Here is a 16,141-nt window from a genome sequence, read left to right on the forward strand (position 1 = left end):
ATATCGGAAATTCCGCCATGCCTCAACTAGTATGCGCAAGTTTGGCAATGATGCTCGATTTTCGCGCTCTGTCATTGGAGGAGAGCGAATAAGTTAAAACTTGACGACATCACTTTCAAGAGTAAAATCAGCGTAACTTATGACATATTAGGTGAGTATATTCAGAAGTCGGTATCGTCTCTATAGTTGGAAACATTAATATTATTCCAGTAATTATAGGACCTATATTATTTCTTACACGTTTTGAATAATTTCACGACTCTCGGCTACTATATTTTAGCTGATATAGTTATTTTAAAATTGGCTCATGTTGGGCGGGTAGGAATTATTAAGGAAAACTCGGTTTATTTTAGCTCAAAATCAGATTTTACCTTCAAAAGTTTTTGCTGTGGGTATGCGTGGTTTATTATGGCTAACATCAGTCTAATTGGCAGAAGGGAAGCATTAAAAATAGCTGGTCTTCAAACTCGTAAGCCATCCGTTGAAGATACAATTGCAAAGTTAAGTTGATAAACTTTTCTGCCGTTCAAATGTTATGCATGAAATCTTTTTGCCTGTATTCATATCCAATTCGTGGATGTTACTATTTATTTTCCGTATTATTTGTTAAGAACGGGTAGAACAGAATATATAATTGTCTTTGTGTTGGTGGAAAAGTGGTCATGTATGACTATGGGTAAAATGAAATTTATTCTATGAAATATTATAATTTGTTTATTAAATGTTTAGGTTTAAATTGTTGAACCTTTTCTATTTGTCTATAATATTGTTTGGTATCTGATAGAATTGTTAAGCATGATATTTTTGACACTTCTGTACTTACATTATTTTCTAAATGAATTTGTGCCAAAGGGGAATTTCCAGTAATTGATTTTTTACGAAGACTAGTGCATCTCTGTTGTTTAATTTGTATTATAAATCGTATTGAATTTTATAATGGGTGTGGGTCGCGATAGTCTAGTGGTAGAGTGTTGGACTGTTGACCGGAGGGACCTGGGTTCGATTCCCGGGCGAGGCACTCTAGGCACCTGCAGCTCCGCGCAAGCTATGTGATTTTTCGGATACCGGGCCTTCCTGGGAAATCATAACCGGCACAGGGAAAGGAATTGGAACCTCACCCTACGAGTGAATTTCACACACCGTCGGGCTTAGTACTGGGTGAACTCTACCTTCGGGCTGCAAGTTGAATTACAAGTCCTGGAAACAGTCCCACATGTGATTGAAAGTCTTCAGATATGTATATTCTTCAATGCCAGCTGGTAATAAGTTCTACAAAATTTATTTCCATAAATCCATGCAATTAAAGGACTTTAAAACGCACTTGAATCTTTAAGAAATTGTTCGGAGTCGGTTATTTTGCTGTGTATGTTTCAAAGGGTAATTATGCTATCATCCTCAGCACATTGAGTCACCCAATGCCCAATACCTTAGAAATGGTATGTAAATATTTGGCTATTATTTACACCTACATTAGGTTGCAGGTTTTCCATGCAGTGCATGAACCAAGCTATGTTTAAAAAATATATGTTAAGCATGTAGAATATCCATCATAATAGAATTTAATGGAGATAAGTAGCCAAGTTGTGGAGTTTAAAAAATGCCCACCTTCTAAAACTTCTTGTTTTTAAAACAAATTTTCCAGGCTACATCATTAATGTTCAAAGAACTCTGGGAGAGCAATGATATTCACTTTAATTAGTTATTTTTTAACTTTAGTTAGCTATTAATATGCGTTGAACAGGAGAAATTTCTGTGTAAAAATTATGAAACTTAACCAAAGTTTTAACCCAGAACCCTTGGTATGTGGCAGAATGCTTTAAGCTACTGAGTCATCCTTCGCTCATTGGTTGATTTGATGTTGTAGGAAATGGGTTTGAATAGCAGCCAAGGGGAATGATGCAATACAAGGAATTTTCTGTCTGCAAAATTTCTAAATCTCAATGAAAGCAAAATCACTACTAATAAATTCCTATTTGTGAAAAGCCCGATAATGAAATGGCTATTGATGCTTGCCTGTGTCTTGAATTTATGATATCAACTTTGGTGGAAGGAAATCTGAAACAAGAGTTTAACTGTTTCCTTTTGAAAGAAATAGAAATGGGCCCAGAGTATGACCATTTAACAAATTGACTTTTCAGTAAATACATTAAATAAAACCCTACATAATATCAGCCTTTGGAAAATGTTTTTTTGGGAGAAAGGCAGATAATATAAAAATGTGTGCTATAATTAGAAATATCAATAAGATAATCCATGAAAATGGATATTTTGGCTGTATATATGATTGGAACTCTAGGTACTTCATTGCGAACACATCCACTTCTCTTGGTCAAAGAATCTCAGTTTCTCTTGATAATTCTATAATCAATAATATTATTAAAATATCTGAAATAATACTTGCAAGTCATATAGCATAAAGCATATTTGTTAAGGCTTTTGGTAATGATGAAACAGCAATATAGAAATAATGACTGTGTTAATTCTAATGCTAAATAGGCTATTTATTGTTGTAAACCTTGTTTAAAAATGTCGTATGACCAAATCCCTCTTAAATTATGTCATAATTGGGCTATGGAAAGAGAAAATGTACTGGCTTTGGTTTTCCTAATGGCACTATGGTTAATAGTCTAGGAAAGGAACACATTTATTTACAAATGGGATGGTTAAAATGCAAATAAGATCACAATGGGCATTCATGGATACAAACTTTTCAAATTACTGTAGAATAATCAATCATCAATTAAGTTTTCTTTGAGAATATCTTGTAAAAATGCTAGAATTACTGCATTCCTCTCAGAAATATTGTTATGTTGAACATACTTATTAGAAGCAATGTGACACAACACCTCTAGTTCATTTTGGTAATTATATGATTCATTTAGCAGTCATTGTTTTTCCTAGTGATGGAAGATATGCTTTCAATCTAACTCCGACAGGTCCTTAGAAAACAAGATGTATCATTTTTGTAGTCACCCATGCACCGAGATCTATTGCATGTAGAAGTTCCTATTGGGTCTTCCACAAGCTGAGAGGCTCCATTCTGGCCAACATTTTGATCCTCGACTTGGGAATCGTCTTCCAGGCTTAATTGAAGACTTGTTTCGTGCCATGAAGGTGATGCCATAGATGAAAATGGAAATGTTGGCCAGAATGTAGACTTACCCGGTGGAATAGCCGAGTGGAATTAGAAGACAGCTATTTTACTATTGGGGTTAACTTGTCATCTTACAAGATGGCAAAGTTTTCAGGATAAGCTTATTCAAATTAGAGATATGCATTGGTTACTTCATTGTTTCCAATCTCTTTAAGGATTTGTATACACTGTGGTTAGTGTTGTATTTTCTGATTTTTCTGATCTAGCAACAATATGAGTAGCTCAGAAGAAGTGTCATGGATTTCTTGGTTCTGTGGACTTAGAGGCAATGAGTTTTTTTGTGAAGTGGATGAAGATTATATCCAAGATAAGTTTAATCTCACTGGATTGAATGAACAAGTACCACATTACAGGCATGCAGTGGATATGATTCTTGATATTGAGCCAGGTTTGTTAGCTATGATTATAATTTTTTTGTGGTTGATGAAATTTTTAAAGTTATTATAGCTGCCTATCAGTAAATTTTGTATTGATTAAATGTTAATTATGAATTCTCTTAACTAAAGATGATGAACTGGATGATAATCCTGCCCAGTCTGACATGATCGAACAAGCCTCTGAATTGCTTTATGGTCTTATACATGCACGGTATATTCTTACCAATCGAGGAATAGGACAAATGATTGAAAAGTATCAAAACGGAGAATTTGGACATTGTCCTCGGGTGTATTGTGAAAGCCAGCCTTTTCTTCCAATTGGTAAGCTGCATGATTTAATATCTTAATACTATCACTGAGAGTTTGATTTGATTTCTATGCCTGTAATGTCTCATAGTTTGTGCATCATCTATGTCATCTCCTCAGTAGAGATAATAATGCATGAGCACACTGTGTTTTTGGATGCATTTCAAAGAATGGCATTGGGTGACTTAAGAGTTAACAGGATAACCTTCCATTATGCACCATAATCATCCTCTCATGTACTTGTTATGCCATTTTAAGTTGAGAAGTACTTTTAACTGTTGGTTTGGTTTTACCTACTGGTGATTCTTAAACAGGTTTTTGGCTTTAACCAAAGCTTGAAGTTTTAATTCAGTTTAACCGGGCTTTATAACTCTGGAACTAAGTTGGTTAACCATCAACTGAAGTCATCTCCATTTTGACTTGATATAATTGGGCTATTAAATGGTGACAAGGGATGGATGGTACCAGTGAGTAATCGATTCCATTCTGTTAGTCTTCAATTCTAGGCCAAGAATCTGAAATCTGGATCAAGTACTTCAAAAATTGAAGATTGATTCTAATTCTGGGATGCATTCTGATTCTCTATCCCAGGGGTTCAGCATTAAGAGCATTCTGTTGCGATTTTTGCATTAGAATTCGGATATGAGAAAACTATCTGCAAGATGGGTGGCATGATTGCCCAGAGTTGAGCGAAAGCAAAGTCGTGTGAATTGATTCAAGGCCAGTTTACTGCTGTATTATTGAAGTCCTCAGGACTTATGGAATTGTTTCATCACTGTGGATGAAACAGTGGTATCCCACTACATGCCTGATCCTTAGAAATATTCCAAGGAATGGGTTCCTAGAAGGGGATCTGCACCTCGGAAGTTAAAGACCATTCATTCAGCTGGGAAGGTTGTGGCAACTCTTTTTTTTTTTTGGATTCACAATGAATGATATTCAAAGACTATTTGGAAAAGGGTCAAACAATGGCAGGTGCATACAATATGTTGATATTAGACTGTTTTACAATCAACCTGCAAGAAAAACATCTACAATTGATCTGCAGCAAACTCTGTTTCTATCACAACATGTACCAGCTCACGTCTCTGTAGTTGTGGTCACGAAACTTGTTAGAGTTATGATTCGAACTCATTCTGGCCTCCCTCCCCTCCCCCCCACTATTCTCTAGATTTGGCTCCCTTGGACAACTACCTGTTCTTCAATATGAAGAAATGGCAGCCAGAAGGAGTTTTTATTAAAATGAGGAGATGATTGCGGAAAAAAAGCCTATTTGGCATAGTTGGAACATTTGCATAATTTGGAAGGGATCAACAAACTGGAGATGCATTGGACAAAATGTGTAAGCCTTAAAGGAGACTATGTTGAATAAAAAATTGTTATTATTATTAGCCTACAATTTAGGGTAGGTTTCGGATGGACGTAGACTGAACACTGCTGTATTTCCTAGCTTAACCTAACTAGTCACTACCTGGCACCAAACACTGCATTAAAATTCTGCATTCTTCCTCCCCTTCATTCCATCCAATGTGCCTATCTTTTTCCTCCCACTAACTGGCTTGCTTAATGTTCTCCCCTCTATCACAGTTTGTTGCAATTTGATTTCAGTCTACTGGTTTTAATCTCAAGGACTGGTAAAGCCAAACATCTCCCATTTCTTGTATTTACTGTTACAACTGATAAGAAATTTAAAAAATGTTCTTTGATTTATGTATTTAATGTATATTGTTATAAAATAAAATGAGGTTCCCACACCATTAATCCTCAATGGTCAGGGTATCTCTTGGTGATATGGAGAAATGCCCGAAAGCCTTAACCATTATCTTTTTTGTCTGTTCATTATATTGGACATGGGTTTATCAATAATTTCATATTTTCAATCAAAAAGGGTTTATTCCATTTAAGGATTAATATTTTTCTTAATTTAATGCATTAATTTATCTTAATTAACTTGCTATATTTCTCTAATTTTAGGACTCTCAGATGTGCCTGGAGAAGCTATGGTGAAATCTTATTGTTCCAAGTGTATGGATGTATATACACCGAAGTCCTCCCGTCATCACCATACTGATGGTGCATATTTTGGAACTGGTTTCCCCCACATGCTCTTCATGGTTCATCCAGAATACCGACCAAAGCGACCAAGCAATCAATTTGTGCCACGGTAAGAAGTCCATTTTGTGCCTTTCTCCTCTAGTAGTATCCATGTAAAAGAAAATCTGGAATCCCAGTATTTCTGGCCCATGTGGCTGGTAATTAGCCTTTATCCACAGGTTTTGTGTCCACATAAAAATTCAGTGTCCATAAAGTGGTTAATTTTTTATAGGGGGTCATCATTTTTAATTTCAGAATTTTTAATATTTCTTAATTATATGAGGGTAGTTTGAAAGGTTCTCAGAATCAACACCAGATGCCAGTGCTAGCACTGCAAGTTTCTTGCTTTGTAATAGATAATACCTTATCTGTGATGCCAACACCTGTCTGTTGTTGTTTCCTTGTAGTGATTGGTGTATATGGAAAAAATTGAGATTTGAGCAGTGATTAAATATTCCATGTAGGCTTCCGCGGAGATTATTGATGTAGGAAGTGGTTCTTTCGGGTTTTCTTCCGCGTGTATCCATTTTTCGGATACACGCTTCCTTTCGGTCCACTGAAGTGGACCTGAGGAAGCCAACTGGAACGTTGGCGAAATATCGTCCGAAAAATGGATACACGCGGAAGAAAACCCGAAAGAACCACTTCCTACAGTGATTAAATACTTCGTAAAGAAAGATATGAAAGTAAAAGAAATTCTTAGTGACTTTCAGAACACACTGGGGGATTCTGCTCCTTCATATTGAACTGTTGCCGAGTGGGCAAACCAGTTCAAGTAAGGTTGGGACAGCTTAGGTGATGGTTCCCACAGTGGTCAGCCAAAATTTGCCACAACCCCAGAAATTATTGCAAACATGCATAAAATGGTCATAGGGATGTAGGGAACAACTTTTGGGATGCCATCTAAACGGATATATCACATTCTAACCGTGGAATTGGATATGAGAAAATTATCTGCTAGATGGGTGATCTGCTAGACTCTTGATGCAGGATCACAAATGCATCAGAATGGAAATTTCCTAACAATATTTGACCCATGTTAAGAGCAACCAACAAGATTTTCTGCCCTCATTGTGGCCATAGATGAAACTTAGGTCCACTACTATACCCCAGAGACAAGCAGCTGTCAAAACAATGGAAACATATTGATTCACCACCGCCAAAGAAAGCAAAGGCAATACAGTCCAAAGAATACAAAGGCAGTACAGCTACGAAGGTGATGGCTTGCTTTCTGGAATGTGAAAGGGAGACTGTTGATAGATTATCTTTCCACTGGTCAAACAATTACTGGAAAATACTACGATAACCTTCTGTACTAACTACAGCAAAAGATGCATGAAAAAAGACCAGGCTCGGCAAGGAAGAAAGTCATCTTTCATCAAAACAATACATGGCCTCACACAAGTGTTGTTGCCATGGCAAAAATACTTGAACTAAGATACGAATTGTTACAACATGGGCCTCGTGCGGCTCTGTCAGATTTCCATCTCTTTCCCAAGCTCAAAATTTCCCGTAATTGGTAGAGATTCTCTTCAAATAAAGAACTAATGGCCAAACAAGGTTGCTCTTTTGCTGGCCTGAAGGACTGTAATTTTCGAGATGGTATGAATTTGGAAATTGTTGGACCAAGTGCATCAGTGTACAGGGAGACTACATTGAAATATAAAAAAAGGTTCACTGAGGTAAGTCGTTTATTTCTCTTCCATTCCGAGGACTTTTCAAATTACCCTCGTAGATGATATTTTTTCGATTAAGTTTTCCCTATTTATCCGAAAAGGTAAGAGGACAAGATTTATATATTTTTTTAATGTCAATGAATTTATTAAATGGATGGAAAGATTGTGGTGATACTTCACTAAGAGACTGGAGTTGATAATATGCACCTTTAGAAAAGATATAAAGACTATATTAGTGAAAACTTGAATGTGGAGCATAGTTTTGTGTGGTTTGTAAACCTGGCCATTGAGAAAAGAGTGTAAGTATAGATTGGAGACTGAAGATTAGGGCATGGAGAAGTATAAAATTGACAAATAGGAAAATTAAGGATGACATTCATAGCATAGCAAGAGGGACTGATATTGGGATATATTTTCAGAAGGCTTAGCAATTGGATGCAGGAGATACTGATAAGAAAGGATGGTATTAGGGGAGAATGCTGTGAAAGCAACATAGTGTGAGGAAGAGAATATCAACCTTTTGGATGGATTTAAGTAGAAAGTATGCAGATGGTTATTGTAAATTATAGTAGGGACATTTTGTGTCATTTGGGTTCAGCCATAGGAGCCCGGTACATTAGGAAAAGAATCAACCCCAGCCTTACTCTGAGTACGGCTGGGGTTGATTCTTCCCATAGTATTCATACAGCCGTACTTACCATTCCTTTTAATTCTTCAAGCACAGTGTAGTTATGTGTTGAGCTAGCCATCAAAAACTAATTCTAAACCAGTTAATTACTGCTAAAAATATAGAAAATGGAATTTTACTTGTCAGAAGTTTCAAGTTCACTTAATTAACTAATTGCTGTACACAATACTCTTTTATACAAGTTCCAAAAATAAAACGAAAGAATGAGCAATAAATTAAATTCAAAGGAATGTGGCCAGGATTTGAATTTGGATATTATCAGTTCGGTGTTAGTTCCCATTTCATAAAGGGGAAAGCAGCAATATGTAAGGTATACAAAACAATAAGATTGAGTAAACATGCTGTTAATGTGGTTCTTATGGTCATCAATATTAGGATGGAGAGTGGGGCAAATGATTACTTACATAGCTGACTAACTTTTGCATTGTCAGATCAGTGTTCCAATCACAAAAAAAGGGAATAGCACTGTATGCAACAACCATAGAAAAATGTTTGTTTTTACCTACAGCTAAAGAAACACTCAGGATCGTCAATAAGAGGATGTAGAGGAGGGCAAATGATTACTTGGGGGATAATGTTTGGGTTCAGAAAGGGGGAGGCAAGCATGATGTCATGGAGTAATGAGGTTGCTTTAGAAAGGAGCATTACAATAGTCAGGATGTACTTGTTTGTTTATTGGATTTCAATTTGTTCAATAGATGGAATTGGGTAGAATTAATGAATGTATTGCAGAAAATAGGAGTAGATTTGTGTTATAGGTGACTTTTCCACTTTTTTTTAACTTGTACGTCTCAGTATGATCATGGAGAGTCAGGATAGGCAGTGGTAGGAAGAGCAATAAGACAGGAGAATTCGGTGGACAATTCATGAAATTAGCTTGGTTTACAGATGATCAAATTTTAGTATGCCAGTCAGACCCATTTGTTTAAGTAAGAAAAAACATTTTTTCAGTCATCTCAAGGGAAGCGTTGCTGAATATTGCACAATAATTTATGCAAAACACTCTGCTCATAATTGCCATTATATAAGAACCACTTTAGATTTAGATCAGAGTATCAATGAAATTGTGACATCAGCAGCCAAAAAGGACTTGTGATTTATTTGCACATCAATATGATGAGGATTTAAACAAATATTTTTCTATTTTGTGCATACATTGTATGTAAGCTTACATGACTAAATTGGTTTGACAGATTAATTGCAAGGGCACTAAAGGAATTACTTAATAACAAATCTGTATTTTTTATTCATTTCAAATTACATATTTTGAAACTTATATAAAAATGTATTCTTATAATGTTGCATGCCCTCAGAAAATGGAACAAAGTGTAAATTAGGGTATAAGCATTTGTATTGGCTGACTGTATTTTTATAGTGGCTATGACATATTATGAAGGGTCTAATTTTTGGGCAGTAATTTATTCAGTAAATAAATTTAATTTGCTGCTTTTCTTTCAGTTTGTATGGATTCAAGATTCATCCAATGGCATACCAATTGCAACACCAGGCTGCCATCAACTTTAAGGCTCCGTTAAGAGTTGTCGGCTATAACAATGGGAAACGCTGAGTTGGAGTGTTATGGGCAGTCACGTCCCTCTTATCCCACTACCACAGGTGTCAAAACCTTAGGGAATACCCAAATGATTTTGATGCTGTGTTGTGAAAAGTGGAACTCTGGAAATAATTTCATTTAAGGTGTCCGATTGTAGGTTATCTTGTCATTTTTTTAAATTAAGTACAAGTTCTGCAGTGAATGCCTATAGTTGTGAGTCGTCTTCCTGTATTTTTTGACATTGTGGGCTGGTTGTTGGCTCTCAATTTTAGAGAGGATGGATGATATGAAAATGATTGAGAGGTTTTGTTTGCCCCATTCTGTACTTTCTTCTGGCTTACTTGGTTGTTACTATATCCTCAAATTTCTGCAGGAATATCGAAAATCATAATAAAAGGCATTGTTCAGTCAATTATATTTTTTTAAATTTTCTTTTCACAATGGTACAATTGCAATCTTGTCATGGACCTTCCCAAAAGTTTTTGTACTTGCATATAAACAGCACGCTTAATTCTGACCAATGTCGTACTTATCACCTCATGCACAGCTACATGAATCCACGTGTATGTGACATTACTCCAATCATGGATATACCCCTCTTAAAATTTAAGTACCAGTACCACTGCCCTACTTCAGAAGTCAGCAATTTGGACTAACAAGGAGACTAATACAAAGGCCCAATCTCCAGTAATTCTAGGATGGATAAGTATGTATTCTGTTTTACATGAACATACACCTTTCAGTTATATCAGAGAGCTCTTTTCTTATTTCCCCTTAGCAGTTACAGTAACAATTATTTTAAGTGAAATCTAGCTCTTCAGTAAAATTATAAGGGAGACAGTTAATTGGGACGGCAAAGTCTCCTACCATAGGTGCCAAAAACATCACACCTCCTGAGAAACTATTAGGACCCTGTTCCCTTTTTAACTGTGGAAATGCCACAAGGAATCTAATGGGTAACGCATTAATAGCTGCTGACCTTGTTCTGAATCTCATCAAGGTATGCCCACTACAGTGGAAACCTTTTTAAATCAAGAGTGCATCTTCTTGAATAGGAGAACAGAACTTAAGATAACATTAAGTGAAGCTGTCACATTGCAGCTTTATTATCTCAAGGTCCACCTCTTGGGCCTGGTGGTGGTATGTTGCCCCCTTCAGACCGCTGCTGCTTCTGCTGTTCCAAGAGACGCTCCAAAGGCGATGGCCCAGGACCTGACCACAGGGACTGTAATGCAAATGAGTACTTTTAAAGAGTGCAAAAAATAACACCTGAAGAAATCAAAAGTTAGGTGTCCATAATGAGGAGTATTACAAGTGTAAGTGTTACTAGAATTATGTAGTATTCATCTATTTATCGGGAGCAAGGAGAAAATAAAATTCTTTCACTGCATAAGTGTGATGGGCATCTATAGCATTAATGTGACATAAACAAATTTAAAATATATACTTCATAAAATTCTTCCTCCTGCTTGATCTTGTCTTGAGTTTTAAGATTCCTAATCTGATGAAAATACTTAAATCATACCATATCAGGAAAATTTAAGCTTTTGCAGTTAGCCTAATAACATTTAGCATATGAAAAACCTCCATTAATATAGCCGATTTATATACCTTGGAACCTTCTTAAAAACTTACACTATGGCGTTAACAAAGAAAAACTCAATATAGTCCTTAAACAAGAGGTTTTTTATTATTACTGTTTTTATTTATCCTAAAGTAGATACTAAGTGTATTTAACACATAATTACACTTAGAAAACACATTTACTTAATCTTTGGAATGTTAATAATTTGGTAATAACACCAACCATTATAACTGACATACTAATAAGGGGTAGTAAAGTTTTGGATCAGTCCGAAAAGATAACATTCACATTCAATAAGTGGCCAAAAATTATTTCTATAACATTCAATATATTGAAATGAAAACTTAACAGTAATGAACCCTGACAGTCTCCTATGTTGACACGTACACCCTGCTTTATTACCATTTCAAACCCTGAGGGTTTTTATGAGTGATTATATCAGTAGTGAATAAGTGGGGTGTCATGCCTTAGTTTCGTACAATTTTATCCAAAGAAACATTACATTAAATGCATCTGATCAGTGTGAGTCACTTTGCAAAGTGACATTTCCTTGTCATTCTCCCATTTTTAACCATCTTAATATTGTCTGCCACTTTCATTTGCTACAGGTATACTACATTTACAAGTCTTCAAAAATTTTTTGATACTGAGTTTTTCATTTTTTTGATAATATCAAGTCATTTAGAGTTTGAATTGAATCAAGTGTTTCGTGTATGTCAAGCTACATAAAAAACTAGCGAATTAATTGCTCATGGAAGAATTGTTTAACCTTCATTAGAAAAATATATATGTATAATGAATTTTAGCTCTGAAGAGTTGGAACTACCTGAGACATTAGACAATCCCTTTTCTCCATGTGAAAATTTTGTAATTGTTTTGAATTATGGTTTAACCACTCAAGATAATGTTTCATCACAATTTAAATCTCTGTCATCAAACAGATCAGAGAGAAGAGTTGTATTTTTTTTAAGAAAATGTTAAAATGAATAAGCTATAGTTTCTCGTGTTCTCCTATCAAGAAGTATTTCAGGTATTCATGAAATAGCGGGAACTGTTAGAAAATTCTGAATGCTGCACAAGTTCTGATTGGTTTGCCAACATTGCATTTGTGTTAAAATCCAAACTTCGTAACAAGAAAAAATAGAACTACTAGCACTAGAGCTCCACTGTTATAGGGAAAGCCAACTCCAGGAACATCAGAATGTAACTGGAAAAACCTTGAAGGTAGATTCTCAGTGTGTAACACAAACATACGCATACAATGCAAAGATATTGTATAGCAGAAATAACAGAAATTCTTTATTTCAAAATTGAGTCGCTCTTAAACTACAAAGAAATGGCCAACCACTTTCTACAATCAAGGCAAATTGTCTAAAATGAGTGTTTTGTAATTGAGACATAAAAAAGAAGGCATGGATACACTCACAGAATGACGCACAGGTGGGATGCATTCCATGTAAGGTTCTTTGTATTACAATGCGCACCAAAAAATGAATGACATTAGCCCTTAATAACTCCCCGAGACCCTAGAGTAACATAGATGTGCCCTTATTCTCTATTTACTTTCTTTACTTCAGTATAACACTGTGACTTCAATGTAGCAGTATGCCTATCAGTATACCTCTCATTTGAAACTTGAAGTTCCTATTTCCCCAATTGGTGGTTTTCTTTGGAAGGACTCAGTGCATGGTGAATGTTGTGTATCACATAGTTTTCAAGTGCATGCTGATGATTTTTTTCATCCATTTATCCAGCTATAAAAATTATAAAATTAATAAATAAAGCAAGTGTATGCTTTATATGTAGTGAATGATTGACTTTCTAAACACCTTACCACTCTTTTTTGCATTTTAATGGTAAGTGAATTCTAAGTCACAATAGAACATTATTTGAATCTGACATATGCTTTTACAAAATGGTTGACACTTAACCTTGTTTTATCATTTAATAGAATGATTCGCCCTTTCAATGTATCCGCAGCAAAGGTATGATAAAAAATCAAAATACACTACAATTATAAATTAGTGGCCATCTGTCAGAAGATTCTTTGGTTAATATTGATGCTGATAATGAGTCAAGTCTTATTTCCCACACATAGGACAACTATCATTGAAACTGAGAGGGAGGTGGAAAAAGCTTTTGGGACAACAATTATATGCCAATGGTTGGGACTGAACATTTTTCAAAGTGATGCTCCAGATGAACTGGGAAGACAAAAGTGCTAACTGAACATACAACCCAGCTGATGGCTACACACCAAACCTAGTGCAATGTCAAGAGGTGAGGGACTAAAGGGGAAACTGGAATATTGGGACCTTGAATGGACTATTTTCTTGAAGTAGACTAGAGTGACTTAATGTCCACAGGTATTTTGAAATTTTAATTATTGATAAAATATAACTGACTTAGCCTAGGCACCAAGCCTGGATTGGAATACTTGACCTTTGGGTTCCCTGGAAATTGTTTCAATCACCAGGTCATTCAAAATATAACCTAATAGCACCTTACCTGCAAACCCGTAGGATGAATGCCTCCACTTGAGTTCCCCAAGCCTCCAAATCCCCCAAGGCCCCCTTCTACTCGAGGGTTTATTGTTCTTGCACTAAATAAGGAATATGTCCCTGCCTCCGAGGGATTTGGTCCAGCCACCCTTCCAGATCTATCCTGGAACATGGTTTGTGCAGGAACTGAGGTGACAGTGGGTGGCGATGGAGGGCGTCTCTGAGTTGCCTGAATTTGGCCTATCAGGTGTGCAAAGCTGGGTACATCTGCCCCTCCCCAATTGATTGAATAAGGCTCATTTGAATGTGCCATTGAATTTGGCCCAGATGGTGGACTACTAACCCTAAGGCCTATTACACTTGGTTCAGGGTTGGAAAAATATGCCCCAATGGGGTGAGTTCCACTAGGCTCCACTTCAGTCCCCAGAGGTCGTCGTTGGAATGGCTGCATTTGCTGAGATTGAAGCTGACTTATTTGCTGACGTTGAATATGGTGTAATTGCTGCTGCTGGATTTGCTGTTGCTGAACCTGCTGTTGCAACTGCTGCTGTTGGATTTGCTGCTGCTGTATTTGTTGCTGCTGCTGCCACCAGGCTAATGGTGGAAGTGGTAGGCCTGTTGCATTGACTTGTGCAACTGAGGCTTCTGCAGGCGGCCAGGAGTGATCACTATTTGCAGGAGGTGGAGGCAGAGTGTGGTGGAAATTGGGTGGAGGCAAAGATGACTCATGGTGTGATTTAGGAAGAGGACAGGGGATTGAAAGAGGAGGTGGCATCTGATGCTGTTGGGGCTGCCACATAGAGATATCTGGTTGTGACACCATAACTTCAGGTATAACTGGAGGAGAATTGCTTGGGGATGGGGTCTTGAATGTGACCTGAAAGTATTCAAATTTTAAAAACCTTTGCTCAGAGATCATACCAAAGCAAATATCACTACCAAACTTCTGAATAACATGATATAAAGAGTGCATGGATTTGCTACATAAAGTGAATTAAAATATCGGAGGAAATGCTGTGATATGGTGGTAGTTATCCATCGTGCAAATGAAACTTTGTGAACTAGACAGTGAATATTTATTGAACCTAGGCCTTTCCAATAAATATTTACTGTGGAGTTCACAAATTTTCATTTCCATGTGAATTAATACTTGTTATTACACACAAAAACCAATTAACATTTTATAAGGCAAGCAAAAAACTAAAATTGTAGCAGCATTTGTTTTCATAGGCTCTGAAAATCTTTGAGGGGTTCGGTACTTGAATTTATTCAAAGATAATATGTATTTATAAGAATTTACATGGTACAAAGCTCAACAGTGGAACAAAATGGCATGCTTGAACTATTTGTCTGGCACCACTCCTGGTTTCTTTACAAATTAATATATTGTACCTTCTTTGTAAGATAAAAAACATATTTGTCCAATTCACAGTAAAATTAATGAATAAGCTTCCTGATAGATACAAAAAATTAACCATGAAAAATGAAAATACAATTTGCCAAATCATGATGATCCACCTTTTTATCTGAATTCAACTGATATTTTTAAATTTTAAGAACATTACGGTGATAGTTCATTAGTGGAGAGATTACTCTTTCATTGAATTTCTCCTTTTTGTATTGAAGATCTATAAGACAAGTTCTAGGCATCCAGTATAGAGACCGACTGAAAGTATTTAATTTTTGTGATTTAAGCCCTCTTAAGAATCTTGACAGATACATAACGATTGGATGTACCTCCCCTAGCAAGCCTTGTGGGAGATATGTTATCTGGCTCCATGGTTGGGAGGCGGGGGCTTCTTCCTGATCGTGGGCCATGTGATATACTCACAGTTCTCATACTTTTCACCTTCTGACATGCAAAGAATCGTGAGTAAGGACAATGGTGGAGAAAGCAGTTTTTAATAGAACCTGGTAGGAAACAGAGGAGAGAGACATTGCAGAGTACCTCCCCAGAAATATGGGGAAGAATTCAGATGGTACTGATTCAACATCATGTCCTTGTGGCCAGATGCCAGTATGGCATATAGCCGTTTGGGGCAAAAATTCAGTCTGTCGTGGAACTGAAATGGCGATAGGAGAGAGTATGAAATGGTCATCCCGGCCTACAACTAGGAAGAGAGGACAGGGTGCTTTGGGTCCCTCCCGGTAAAATCTATATGCTAGGAAGGATGTTACAATATGCAGTGTGACATCAACATTTAAATA

The 16,141-nt window shown here is 36.4% G+C and overlaps 2 protein-coding genes across 3 annotated transcripts in view; one reads left to right on the forward strand and one right to left on the reverse strand.

Moving 5' to 3' along the window:
- On the forward strand, window positions 1-10,259 carry LOC139689886 (casein kinase II subunit beta). Of its 2 annotated transcripts, none has more exons than XM_071586996.1 (5): window positions 1-151; window positions 3,361-3,542; window positions 3,661-3,852; window positions 5,812-6,001; window positions 9,754-10,259. In XM_071586996.1, exons 2-5 carry the CDS (start codon window positions 3,368-3,370, stop codon window positions 9,860-9,862), a joined length of 666 nt encoding a protein of 221 aa, XP_071443097.1. In that variant the 5' UTR covers window positions 1-151; window positions 3,361-3,367; the 3' UTR covers window positions 9,863-10,259. The 2 variants fall into 2 exon arrangements, with proteins under 2 accessions (XP_071443097.1, XP_071443106.1); XM_071587005.1 differs by lacking the exon at window positions 1-151 and adding an exon at window positions 951-1,259.
- The window catches only part of LOC139689877 (nonsense-mediated mRNA decay factor SMG7-like), a 24,359-nt gene continuing 18,448 nt past the window's right edge, over window positions 10,231-16,141 (reverse strand). The window contains exons 12-13 of the mRNA XM_071586985.1: window positions 13,941-14,810; window positions 10,231-11,072 (exon numbers count right to left, since the gene is read on the reverse strand). Coding sequence (XP_071443086.1) covers window positions 10,959-11,072; window positions 13,941-14,810 — 984 coding nt within the window. The 3' untranslated portion in view covers window positions 10,231-10,958. The remainder of the gene's footprint in view (window positions 11,073-13,940; window positions 14,811-16,141) is intronic.

The sequence above is a fragment of the Hetaerina americana genome, unplaced genomic scaffold (genome assembly GCF_022747635.1).
Source record: "Hetaerina americana unplaced genomic scaffold, ioHetAmer1.1.p SCAF_1, whole genome shotgun sequence".
In the NCBI taxonomy this organism is placed as follows: Eukaryota; Metazoa; Arthropoda; class Insecta; order Odonata; family Calopterygidae; genus Hetaerina; species Hetaerina americana.